The sequence below is a fragment of the Aquila chrysaetos genome, chromosome 9 (genome assembly GCF_900496995.4).
Source record: "Aquila chrysaetos chrysaetos chromosome 9, bAquChr1.4, whole genome shotgun sequence".
Taxonomy (NCBI): Eukaryota; Metazoa; Chordata; class Aves; order Accipitriformes; family Accipitridae; genus Aquila; species Aquila chrysaetos.
In genome coordinates, this window is record NC_044012.1 from 38675217 (window position 1) to 38688540 (window position 13324).

Genomic DNA, 13324 nt, shown 5'->3' on the forward strand with positions numbered 1-13324 from the left:
GGGAGAAAGAGAGAGAAAATAATATTTGCTCAGGTCCCCCCTCTGTTCGCCTTTGATTTATCTGTTTACAACCGGGACCCCCTCAGTTGAAACAAAAAATCAATGAAAATGTAGTTGGAGAAAAGGCGGGCAAACTACTGAAAAAAAAAAAAAATTTGTGAATGGAAGAATGTGTTTGTGCATTCATTGTTAAAATAAAGAGCGTGCCGTGACGCGAGCAGCCGGGCGCCAATGGGCGAGGGGATAATATTTTTAAATATCCTCCCCGGGAGCCAATGGCGGAGGCGGTGGCAAAGACTAGCGCAGGGGCGAGCCAATGGCGGGGGAGGTATGCTAATGAGGAGTTGGTCAGGCAGGAGCTGAATGTCAACTAGTCAAAGATGGAGGCTGGAGCGGGGAGGCCATGAGGTTGGTACTGGAGGATTTGCCCACGTTTTGATCGATCAGGGAGCCACGCCGAGGCGCGCCCGGGGCGGCGGCGGCCGGCGGCGCGGGGCGGCGGGAGGCGGCGGCGGCGGCGGGGGGAGGCGGCGGCGGCGGCGGCGCGGGAGGGGGCGGCGGGGGTTGTGCGGAGCCGCGCCGCTCTCGCCGCCTCTTTTGCGCCTCTTTTGGCAACTTTCCCCCCCCGCGGCGCGGGGATCCGTCCCTCCCGCCGCCAGGTACCGCGCAGCGAGCGGGGCCCGCCGGCCCTGCCGCCGCCCGGGGGCCGCATCCGCCTGCCCGGGCGGAAATGGCGGGAGCTGCGGGCCCCGGGGCGGGAGGGGTGGGGGGGGGGCGCGGGGTGACGGCGGGGCGCGCCGCCGCCGCCGCTCTGACAATGGCCCGCAGGGCGAGCGGCGGCGGGCCGGGGGTGCGCCCCCCACCCGGGGCAGCTGCGGGGGGGGGGGGGGAGCCCGGCGGAGAGAGCGGGGCGAGGCGGAGAAGTAGCGGGGGGGGGGGGGGGGCCGGTTGCCGTCGGCGCCCCTCGCCCTCCTCCCGTGCGGGGGCTCCCCGGCGGGGCCGCGCCGCCGGCCGGGCGCTTCCCGGCGAGGTTTATCCCCGCGGAGCTGGGGCGGGAGCCGGGAGCCTTTTCCCTCCCCCCCCCCCCCCCCTTTTTTTTTTTTTTTTTTTTTTTTTTGGTAAGTGCAGCGATTTCCCAAGTGAAGTTCTCGCCGGTCGGTTTGCTGTTCTGGCGTGCGATCGATACGGGGTGTTGAAAGGAGCCGGCGGCCGGAGCCGCTCCGGGCGGCCGCGGGGCCGGCAGTCGAAGCCGGGGGCGGCAGAAGCGGGCAAGCGCCGGCCGTGTCGGCCGACCACGGAGGGGAGAGGAGGGGGGACGGGTGCGGGGGTGCGTCCTCCGGGCGCGAAGTGCTGCAGAAGTACCGGGAGAGGCGATCGCTGGCAGGCTTGGCTGAAAATCTCTAGATAGTGGTGAGCTAATTTTTTTTTTGTTTTGTTTTTGTTCTTTTCCCTCCTCTCTCAAACATTTCACCTATGCAAACGCTTCTGAGAAATTGAGTGGGATCCCACGAATCAAATTCTTTTCGCCGGAGCCGAGCCCGCTCCCTCCCCACCCCCAGCCCCGCGCCGAGGATTGTGTTTCACGGGAGGGTTTGCGTGTGCTGCCCGCGCTCATTGTGCCACGGAGCTCCCCGTAAAAAACGCTACCCCCGTTTTTAAACGTAGCAGAGCTCCTGTCTCTCTGGATACCACGTAGAACTGTTTTGCTAAAAGATCCTGTTTTAAGAACCCCCCTCTTTTTTTGCTCAAAACCCCCAAAGAGCGAGGCAATAAGTCACATGCTATCTCCAGCCAGTATTTATATTGGCTTAATATTTAAATCTCGTAAAACTAATGCTTTGCTTAAATAGTCCAGAGTTTTTGCAATAAACCAGGGTGCGCAGCCCAAAGTGTTTCTTTGGCATTCTTGCACTTTGCCCCAATTCCGCTCCGTTTCCCTCCAGTGTGTGGTCTTCGAGTTGTGTAAGGAAAGCTCGTACCCTCGAACACAAACCTGGTGCTCTGGAATTAAAAAAAACTTCCTAAACTTTAAAGCACATTTTTTTCTTCTAGTTTTCTTTTTCTTTCCTTCCTTCTTTCTCTCTTTTCTTTCTTTCCTTTTTTTTTTTTTTTTTTAACATTTCCAAACTAGCCTAGGTTTCTGGATTAGGGATAAATTATTGTACAAAAAAAAGGAGGAAACCCTAAAATTAAATCAGAAGATAAGAATGATACAGTTTAAGGTTCTAATTGGGTTGGGACGTTTCCAAATCAATTGGCTTTCTGTTAATACTACTCTGAAAATTTGACAACTAGAATTCATTTAGTGCATTTTCTCACTCAGCCCAAACTCCCCCAGACTTGAACTAGTTTAATTCATTTTAGCATTTGGTACGATTCTTACTTGTCTATACAGTTTATGGAAAGTTGTTTTCAAGCTTGGATTTCTTTGCATAGAATTTCTTTGCATTGTTTGAAGTTTGAAATCAAAGTATTTTATCATTTCTCCAGTGATTCTTATTTAACAAATAGTTACATTTTCCAGCTTTAAGTTTGAAATGGTTTAGAGAAACAAATGGTAAACAGTTTGAAGCCTAAAGACTAACAAGTTGACTTTTAAATGTTACTTATTGCTAAAATTATTTGGAATGTCTGATTTGTAATGATTAACTGGTGTTTTCTCCTTACTTCCCATATATTCTTTTTGAAAAAGGAAAAATTACAATAGTAACGATTTCATGATGCAAGTAGATTATTTTTAAAGGTCTCTCACACCTGGGTGGCAGTTGTTTCGAAAGCTTGTTTAGATGCTTGTGTAAAATAGCAAGACTTCCTTACCAATTAAAAATAAAAATAATGTAAGCTACCAGCAAGCATGTATGTGATAAATACCAAATATTTTACCAGACGATTCAGATGAAAGCAATAGAAAGGATATGAACTTCTCCTCCATTGTGTCTTTAAGATAATGTTTAATCCAATTCACTGCACCTACTTTTGTAAAATACTGGGGTGCTGAAACGCAAGGAGGACAATCCCAATTCTGGTCTTATGCTTTCACATGCTCTAATGCAATACACTTACCATTGAGAAGAAAAAAAAAAAAAGTCCCTAAAACAGTCTTAGCTAAATTCTTGCTGAAGTTAATTCAAGATGCAGTTGTGAAATATTAAAATCTAATTTTAAAGAATGACATTGAAACAATGTGGTTGTTGAAGAAACTCCTTTTTTTTGAATGTAACAAATTTGTTTTAGAGTAAATCATGCACAGAAGGCCATCACTTGGAGAAGTTTCTAACTGATTTATCACTTATTTTGGAAAGTCTCTGAAGTATGCTGTTGTCCAGAGCCCTTTTTCTGTTGTACTACTGGCAATTATGATGAGCAGTGCAATATTAAAAGGGCATTGGCTGGCAGAAACATGACCCCCTTTAGCAGCCCACCCTCTTCAGAGTGGGCAAACAACCCTAAAATAGATGCCTCCTCCAGTGTATTTATGCACGTGTGTGAAATAAGGTTTTATACATGTGGGAGTGGTTTTAAATAAGGAGAGAGATTCTGGGTTATACATTTTTATATGTCTTTCTATACAAAGGGGCTGGAATAATTTCAACACATCCCATTTAAAACACAAGCTCCAAACATTTCTGGGAGCTTTCAAGGCATCACATTACCTGCTTTGTTTACCAATAACTTGTGAGTAATTCATTATTAATTTCTACACATTTCCATACAATATCTACATTGGCATTTTATAATGATTTCTTTATAGTTTTTCCCCCTTACAGAAACTTTCCCCTATATGTTTAAGGTGGTCCCTATCAGTGTCTATAGGGATTCAATGCTGTTGATTTGTTTCTAAGAATCTGTGGTGTTTATACTGTGATTTTTGAGTGGTGACACACACAGATACATGTGAGGTTGAAGCACAGACACTAGGTATTTTTGTACACGAGTCTCATCTTTTCTGTAACATTTTCCATAGCAAATCAAATCACTGTGTATTTATACCATTCTATACACACACACACACACACACCCCCCACCCCACCAGCCCTTTTCATCTGTACTGGTCAACCACTATAAAATACACAGCACAATTAAGAAAACTTCTGAAGGCACAGGAAAGGGCTGACACTTTCTGTGATTTATTTAAATTGTGTAGTTCAGATTCATTGACTGACCAATTTGGTTTTTATGGAAACACATATGTTTGGGGATGCTGAATTATGTCCCTTGTTCTTTTATTCTCCATTACTGTAGCAAAATATTTTGTTGTATAAAACCTTTATAACGTACCGTGCCTAGGTATACTGGGCATGTAGCAAAAGACTTGAATGGTTTGTTTAACAAGCCATACTAACAGTGGTCTTTCTCTCTCTCTCTCTCTCTCTTTCTCTCTTTCTGTCATTTTTTTAAACTAACTTTTTGTTGTTGTTTTTTTACCTTGTCTAATTACGGTTGCAAATAAACTTTGTCATGCAGAGTTTTATTGAGGCTAAACATAAAAACGTTATTGTGGTTAACACTGTAATGTAACAGTCCCTTACAAAAGGATGCAGGGACAGCTGTGCAGAACGTGACAGTGGCTGCTGGTATCGCTGGCTCTGACAATGTTGCACTACTGTCTGCACAAATAAAGCAGTGCAATAATATTGTCAAAGCATTTGGTTCCAGTCCTAATACATCCTTTATGATCAGTTACTGTTGCACACCCAGCCCCTGACATTATGGGATTCTGTAGTTATTTAATGCATTTTAGTAGGGAACCAGCCCCCTACTCTGATTCCTTCCCCCCACCACAAATGCTCGAGCAAGCGTTAAAATGTCAAGATCATGTAGAAATTGCCTAAAAAAAATCCCTACCCTTGTGTGTGTTTGTTTGTTTTGTGTTTAGGTTGAGTGGTCTGTATGGAAATTCCTTGGGTTTTGTTCCCCGTTTTGACTGCTTCAGTGTACAAAATGGATTGCCCTTTCTGCCACTAGCGTGGGTTTGTGTGTCCAAGTTGTAAAATAAAAAGCTGGCCTATTCACATTTTAAAGCCCTCTTGTCCTCCTTTAGAGCAATCACCACCTCTAAAAATATCCTGACCAGGTTTGAATATTTTCTTGCTACAGCTTTAAAAATCAGAGTTTTATGAACCTAAGGATGTTATTGTTGTGTATAGAATTCAGTGACTTTAATATATACACATGTATTCACAGGCAATTTAATTTTTGCTTCCTGTTGATGTATTTTTGAAGTTCCATCGTATTTCCCTTTTAGAGGAATTACTGTTAAGATTAAAGCAATATTGATACCTTCATTTTCATTTAAAAAAAAAAAAAGAAAAAAGAAAAAAAAAAAAAAGAGTAGAAGGCACCTAAATAATAATCAATAGGTTTTGAAAGACAGTCTTTCCCTGCACTTCCCAATAGCAACGTGGAGCGAGTCTGAGGGACGCAGGGATGGTGTAGGCCTAGGAACAGGAATACTGCATTCAGAATTGATCTTTAAATAACAATATGTTGGTGACTGTCACTCGCGGTGTAGTTGGAGGCAGATGTGGTATTTTCGCTTGCAGCTGCTAAGAAAGGGGTTTGGAGGGCTGGGGGATGGGACCTTCCTCTCTCTCTTTTTTTTCCTGAAGCCTTGAGCTGTTACCTTGGGAGCAAAGGGTGGGGGTGGGGAGAGCCGTCATATTGGAAATCAAATCTAGGTAAAGGAGCGTTTTCAGATTGCGCTGCACATCCCAAGCCAGGCCGGGGTGTGCTAGTGAGCAAGCCATGGGGAGGCAGAAAATGGAGGACCACATCCTGGGGGTCGGTGTGCGTGTGTCCCATTTTAGAGGGACGAGGGGAAGCTGAATCCTCAATAACGCACTCCACTTCTTCAGTGAACGAGGGAGCAAACAAAAGACACCTTTTCAGTCCCTCTATTTCTGGTGAGGAGCTGAAGCCTGTCTCCCTTTCCCGCCCAGAGGAGAAGGCTAAGCCTCCACGCCTGAACTGGAGGCACGGTGCTGGTGGCGGATGCGGTGCGGCTCCCAGGCCTCGGTGGAGGTAACCTGAGCCGGCATGGCTCCCTTTCTCTAGAGCTTTTCTTTTCATCCATCTCTCTGCATTGTAGCACAGTTGCCATTTTTGTGTGCGCTAAGGAACGGGGAGGCCTGTTTAGCTTTGGCACTTTCCTCCTCCTAATTTTTGATTAATTAAAAAGTAGAGGAGAGTGAAACCTGTAAGGGATCTGCTGCGGGGGGTGTCTTCCCCCCCGCCATCAATAGGAGCGCAAGAGTGACCAGAGTGGAGGCGAGAGGGGCCCTTCGCCGCCCCTGGCCGAGGAGGACGGGCGGGCGGGTGGACCAGCGAGGAGCTGGAAGCCACCCCGGAGCAGGGCAGCGCTTTGTTCTGTGTGTGCGCGCTGGTGGAGCCCATCAGCCAGTGGAAGTAAGTGCTAGCGAAAGCCTTGGTGGGGCTGATGCTGGGCTGTAAGATGGCCTCTCAGACGTGTGAGCCTGCCTTGTTAGGAGGTGGAGAGATCACAGGGGGAATAGATGCATACTTGTTTTCCTGTATAAAGTTATGTCTTTAAAAATAACACGGTCACTACACTTGAAAACCTCCCCTGGGCGCGGGGGGGATTTGAGGCGTGCGATACAGGGAAAGGCCTGTGCGGTGACAAGGGCCATATCCCATTTGCGGAGGGCGAGGGGACACCTTCTGAGGCCTCCTGGCCCCGGCTGGGGCAATGGAGCCCACGGAGGGCCCTTCACCGAGCACCGGCTCTCTGAAAGGCAGGCCCCGGGGATGCGGGGGGCGAGGATGGGGTTCCCTGCAGATTTGGGCCTGGGATGGAGGTTACACATTCCAAACCCTCCCTTCCTCACTCTCTCTTTCTCTCTCTCTTTTTTTTTTTAACCCTGCCTGGCTGAGGAATGTAACAGCACAAAAAAAAAAAAAAAAAAAGGCACTGGAGGAAAGCAAAAAAAAAAAAAAAAAAGAGAGGGGGGATTCGGAAGCAAAGGCCCCTTCAGGAGTCTGTATTTGTGCAAGGGAAACCATTTGCATGTGTGTGGAGATGCCAGAGTTTGTCTCCAGTTGGGTCGGAGGGGGAGGGCGCGGGAGGAATGCGGGGAATCAGGTCGGGCTGCGGGGGGAAGGGCTCCGGCAGAGCCTCCATCCTGTTGTTGCATAAACTTGTTAAAAGAACCCCTCCTCTGTGGAGGCAGCACACATAGGGTATTAGTGTGGTGGAGGAGGCCAGACCTGCGCCCTGGCTACACAACCAATTGGAGCGGAAAGTGAAATCAGATGGTTTAAGTTTTCAGAGGGATTTTTTTTTTTTTTTTTTTTTTTTTCAGGGGGACTTTTTGAGTCATTGCATTGAGTGCTAGATCTGTGTTAAGGTCGCTCCTGCTCTCGCCGCTCTTGGGTGGTTTGGGGAAGGGAGGCAGCCGGGCGGGGGCAGGAGGTGCCGCTTCCCCTCTTGCGGTGCCCCTGGCCCCGGCCGTAGAGACGTGGGCTTGGGGCCCCGTGGAGAAATCGCACCCCTTACCCCTGCAGGCAAGGGGACGGGCGGTTCGTGGGCGGCTGGGGTGTGTGACGAGGGGAGTCTGTCCCCTGCCCCGGGGGAAGAGCTATTTGGGGGACCCCGAGATCAGCCCCACACGTGCTCCTTCCCCAGCCATGGCAACTACAAGACCTTTCACTTGCCCTGCTGTACAGGCCGGGCCAGAAGTGGGATCGGCACTTCCAAGGTGATAGGATTTAGCCCTATTTTGCTCCTGCATTTAGTACCACAAGCCTTTTTTTTTTTTTTTTTTTTTTTTCCATCAGACAGCAGAGCACTGGTAAACACCATGCAGAAAAGCCGTATTGTGGGGTTACAAAGTCTAGGCTGTTTAAGGAGCTCTGTCATTCCTTTTAATGGAGCTCACTGACGCAGATCTGGCTTCTGCCAGCCGAGGAAATGTTGCTGCTGAGAAAAGGGTTATTGAAACCCACAAACTAAATATTATAAGCAAGAATCAAATGGCAGGACGTTCTGGAGTGTAATCCCTCCTGATTTCAGGAGAAGGGGAATGTATTGATAAGTGGCTGTGGGTGACAGAATCCCCAAACTCTGTGGGTGAAACGCACTTGGGAAGGTGGTGTTTTCAGAGAGGATTATCAACCCTTACTCTCTGGAGTCTCTCACACCTGGACAAGTTGACTCTTGCATGGAAGCAAGAATCCCCTTTTTCTCTGGATGGATTTGTACAAGCTTGCTAGATAGACTTAAGGAGCCAGGACTGGAATGCTAAGAATTTTCTCTCTCTCTTCAAAAAAAAAAAAAAAAGACGACAGAGAATTAAAAAGGCAACACTTCCCAGTTTTAAAACAATGATAAAATTATTAAATAGGATGGAAAACTCTAAATCAGCTCTCAGCCTACAGCTGTTTCCAAAGTGTTTGCTCTGACCTTTGGTAATAGTGTCAATTCTGCTGCAGAAAATATATTGTAGACTATATAATGTATTTAATTGCAAGATGGCTTTTAAATGGTCTCCTTTCCTCAGGCGAGCGAAATGGCTGTGACCAGGGAAACAGGGCTGGACTGAAGCTTTGTTGCCCTTCTGTGTTTTGTGAGGTTGCAACTGAGATGAAAATTTAAAAAACCCGCTTGCCCCAAGTGGCATCTTTAACCACTAGAGAAACAAACAAACAAACAGCAACAAAGGGAAGGGGAAATGGCTCCCTAAACTAAACCAGGGAAGACAAGGTCTGCTCTCGCAAGGAGCAGAGGCCTTAGAGCTCCAGAGTCAGCTCACTAGTTTCTTTATCCCAAAGCTTCATCGTAAGGACACTCCAGTCTATTTGTCCGCTACCATCAGAAAAGGGGAACTTAAACATACAGCAATGACTCCACAACAGTGAAAGATTCCCCCCTGCCACTGCCAAAAAAAAAAAAGCTTCCATTATTGAGCAACGTATAAAGTGTTATTTCCATACTAATCTGGGTGACATTTCCATTTAGTTTCTATAACTGTGATTAAAGGCGAGAGAGGTTTCTAAACATATCTAGAGATGCTGAGCCTCCTGGTGTATAAATAGCATGCATTTCATAATCTCTAACCCCCATATACATTCCAGAGAGTCTCCCTGCTATAGGACATAATGCAACCCAGGCTTTGCATATTGTTTGCAAACTGGGAGAATATTATTGGAGATTGAGTCAGTCTTTATTTTTCTTGTCTTGTTAAAAAAAAAAAAAAAAAAAAAAGGAAAGTGTGGGGAGTCTTGTGCCAATACACCACTTGGAGATAAGGAAATTTTTGAGACACATCTAGGCTCTCAGCACAGATCCAGAAACATAATGACAAAGTAACTTAATTGCCTTTGCTTGGAACTTAACTTGTGGCTGACATTTCTAATCACATCCCTTACCCTCTCCTGCCGGTTGTAGCTTCTGCAACTACTGAAATCCTTAAGTTGTGTAGAAATTGTCGAATCGTGCTTCCCCCCCCCACTATTGATACATTAGTAACGTCACTTGATGTGCACATTATATGTTTCCACTGTAAACTTGCCAGTGGGTTTGTCTCCTGGGCCATTGGAGAAGTTAAATTGTGTGTATTAAGTGTAAGTCTTGTTTGAGATAACATCGAGGCTGAAGAGTGGAAAAGACATGGTAAACAATAAACAAAATAGAGACTGGACGGGAATAGATGGAAAGGTAAGGCTGAGCCTAGTTGCGTCTTTTTTTATGTTCTCAGTCTAACTGGATGCCTAGGTTGCAGGGATTGTTGAGAAGCAGTGGTGGGATTAAACGTGAGGTTTTGCCAAGGTAACGAGAATACAGAAGTTTCATAAAACTCATTCTGAGCTGCTTACAGCAATCTCTGTGAACATGGCCTTTTAATTAGTGTGAGCAAAGGTTAATACAAATAAATAATGTGGAAAAAAGATCCCTGTTTGCTTCCAACAAGCATCACAAAGGATGGGGAGAGGGAGGGGTTGGGGCAGATTGGAGATTTTGTTTATCAGTCCATTAGAAAAAACAAACAATTAATGGCACTTCCCCTGTTCCCTTTTCTTTGGCGTGTCCTTGGTTTTCGGCTGCTTTGGGCAAGTCAGGCAACATCAAAGGGGATGCAGGGCTGCCTCACACCAGCATGCCAAACGCCAGGGATCTCTAATGGCAAAGACCAGATCAATGTGGCATGCATAAATTAGCCAAGAATCCATGAATTAGGGGATTGTCTCTCCATTACACTCCTATTTAATCCACTGGAAAGCAGGCTGAGGAAAGAGAAGCTTAAAGTGTCAAAATCATGACCTGGTTTGGGATGGCCTGGGAATGAAGTTTCCTTCCTCTTCCTCTGGACTCTCAAGTGTTCCTACGTGACAGATGCACTGGGGCAGGGTAGCTGGGAGCCAGACTGCAGAGGAAGAGTCTAGTTGGCAAAGCAGCCCTGAAGCTGGAGGTGTCTCAGCCCCTCCCTGGGAATCATTTCTGTGGCTGTTAGTGTGTTCAACACTAAGCCAGCCCCAGCTGAAGATTGCACCTTCCAGCCTAGGACAGAAAAGGTGCTGGGGAGAGGGGAGAGGAGAAGAAAAAGCCAAACAAAACAAGCTAGGGCAAAACACGCGTGCGTCTCCAAACACTGTTTAATCTGCGTGCATTAACGTGAAGTCAGTGCTGGAGAGCCAGCCGTGGAGATCCTGTTTCGCTTTCTAATTTTTGGTGTGTACTTAATCCCATGATTTCCAATGAAGGGAGGGATATTTTAAAACACTGGGCTCTCCAAGTAGGACAGCCCTAGAAAGGAAGTTCTCCGAGGGCTTGATGCCTGTTACTAAGGTTCAAAATACAACTATCAGTTAATCAAATAAATAGCACTTCGCAGCCTCTAACAGCTAGGCAGCTAATTCACTGAGGTTATTAATAAAGGAGAGAAATTTACACAGAAGAACAATGTGAGAACTGGGGATAGAGGTATAGAAACCTGAATAAAACCCACACTGGAGTTAATATGTCCTGGGAGAAAGGGGTAGCGCCCATGCACAGATTCTGCCGGGTCAGAGATTTACTCCATTCCTGCATCCCTACTCTCCCAGGAGCACACGGTGCTGTGATCCATAGGGCAGTGCACTGCTTTCTAACTTTTTACCCCTTCCCCATTTGCAGGCATGGAATGAAGCTCCCTCCAGTCACCTGCCGCAAGACACATTATCCAGCTTCCTAACCTTAAGGATGAGACCCTATCAATATTGCCTCTGCTTTTGTGATCAGGGTAGTAGTGCAATATTGCTTATAGGGTCTTTTCTTTTGAGGGTTATTCTTCACGGAGAGAAGAAAGCCACAGCAGGAAAAAAATAATCCCATGTGCCCATCGAGTTAAGGGAAAAGTTGTGAAATGCCGAGCGTTGTTAGATAGGCAAGTAATTGTGCGGAGATGTTATTTGTGACAAATAATCGTGCTATTGTGGTGACTCAGGTTGCGAGTAATGGGCGTATTTTCGATGCTATCACACAGGATTCAAAACGGCCTCCTGTTTAAAATGCACAAGCGGTGATTGAAACCGGAGAAACCCATCACGGCTCCATTTTAAAATAGTACGAGTCCCGAGATGTTTGAAGGGTGCCTATTTTACATAATGATGTAAACACCCACCTAGGGATGGGAGGAGATACATAGCCACACTTGCCGTTTCTGTGCCTGATCCCAGCCCGAAAACCAGTGCGATGCGAAGCAGAGCACAGCACAAAGAGGCAGAGGCTCTCATCCCAATAACCTCCTCGAAACAAAGCTCATGCCTCTGCCTGGCGAGCACGGCCCGCCAGCTACAGCGCCGGGCTCCGCGGCCGGGCCGGGCCGGGCCCTGCCGCCCCGGGGGCCGTTCCGGGGTCGGGCACTGCCTCCGGCCCTTCCCGAGAGCTGTTCACCGAGGTACGTGGGAACGGAGCAGGGATGGGTGTGTTAAATCTCCTCTCCGCTTTGTGAGGGATCAGCTGGGGGCTGACAGCAGCCGGGACGGCCGAGTGGGTGGCCCTGCCTTCCATTTCAGGTGGTCCCCGCGGTCCCTTTCGGGACCTCAGGGGCCCAGGGAAAGGGATGGTGGGAGGGGACTGGGGGCCGGATCAGGGCGCGGCGGAGCAGCCGCCGCCGCCGCCGCCGCCGCGGGGCTTTCCGAGCCGGTCCCCGGGCGACGCGGGGCCGCTGCGGCGCGTCTGCCCGCGGCGGCCGGGCTGGGCTCGCCTCGCCGCCCCGGGGCCGTGCGGGGGAGGGCCCGGAGCCCTGCGAGGGGACCGTACCCGCTGCCTCCCCGTTGTCCGGCTGAACCTGCCGCTGCCCTCGGTTTAACCCACCCACCCCCCCAGCATCATTCCGGGGGGAGGCGGCCAGCTCGGGGACAAAGCCAGGACACCACCACCACCACCCCCCCCCCCTCCCCGGGCTCTCCCTCCGTGCCCGCAGCCCGGCGGCCGGGCTGCAGGCCGAGGGGCGGCTGCTGGGCCAGCGCTGGGACCACCGGGCGGGCTGCCCCTCTTTCCCTGTTGCACTACTGTCACGGTCGCAGCGAGCAGTGCAATAATGAAAGGGCGTCAGTGCGCCGGGGAGCGGCGAGAGCCGGGGACGAGCCGGTGACAGCGTGCGGGGACGGGACGTCCCGCCGCCCCCCCCCGCCGAGAGCCACCTTAACGGGTGGGGGGGAGGGGGGCTTTGGTTGTGCAACTTTCTTTGTTTAAACACGCAGCGGCGGAGAGCGTGTGCGCAGGGGCAGGGCAAGGTGAGCGGCTCCGCGCACCGCCCTGCCCCGGGCCCGCGGCGACCGCCGGCCCCGGCTGCGCTACCCCCCCACACAGACACAGCCCCCCAGCCCCGGCTGGCCGCGGAACGTGGGGCAGGACACCCCTCCGCTGTACCCGGCCCACACCAAATAAATAAAAGTGACTCCCACGTCCCCTGTCGCTGCCTTTTCTTCCTGGTGGGTTTTCTTGCAGGTCACCAGCCCCTCCCCGCCTCCCCAGCAGCCACACGCAGATAAAAATCCATCCTCGACGGGTTTTTGTCTGGCGATCCGGTTTTTGTGGGGAGAGGTTGAAAACACTAATAGGAGAGCGAGCGTCTTCACTGTGGAGCCTGAAAAACGGGCTCCTGTCATGCCCTAGTGCTGGGTTCAGCAGTAGGGGAACACGGGTAGGGAAGCGAGTGCGTGGGGTGGGAGGGGAAGGGTTTGCAATAATGGAGATGAGAAGAGCCCTCTGCATCTGGGAGCTGTGCTGGGAAGGCCAGGAAATAGCCCTTTGATTATTAGTGGCCGTGGTGAAATGGATACTTCTATAAAAGAGGGCTGGGGAGGGGTATTTCCTTTAGCAAAG

The 13324-nt window shown here is 49.2% G+C and overlaps 1 protein-coding gene across 2 annotated transcripts; it reads left to right on the plus strand.

The window, feature by feature from the left end:
• The first annotated feature begins 327 nt into the window (after positions 1–327).
• On the plus strand, positions 328–12903 carry LOC115345581 (translation initiation factor IF-2-like). Of its 2 annotated transcripts, none has more exons than XM_030024609.2 (2): positions 328–408; positions 11129–12903. In XM_030024609.2, exon 2 carries the CDS (start codon positions 11687–11689, stop codon positions 12689–12691), a length of 1005 nt encoding a protein of 334 aa, XP_029880469.1. In that variant the 5' UTR covers positions 328–408; positions 11129–11686; the 3' UTR covers positions 12692–12903. The 2 variants fall into 2 exon arrangements, with proteins under 2 accessions (XP_029880469.1, XP_029880470.1); XM_030024610.2 differs by lacking the exon at positions 328–408 and adding an exon at positions 1127–1410.
• Positions 12904–13324: the final 421 nt, after the last annotated feature.

Excerpts from the sequence above, each read along its gene's own strand:
- LOC115345581 (XM_030024609.2), top strand. The coding sequence starts at position 11,687 with ATGCGAAGCAGAGCACAGCACAAAGAGGCAGAGGCTCTCATCCCAATA.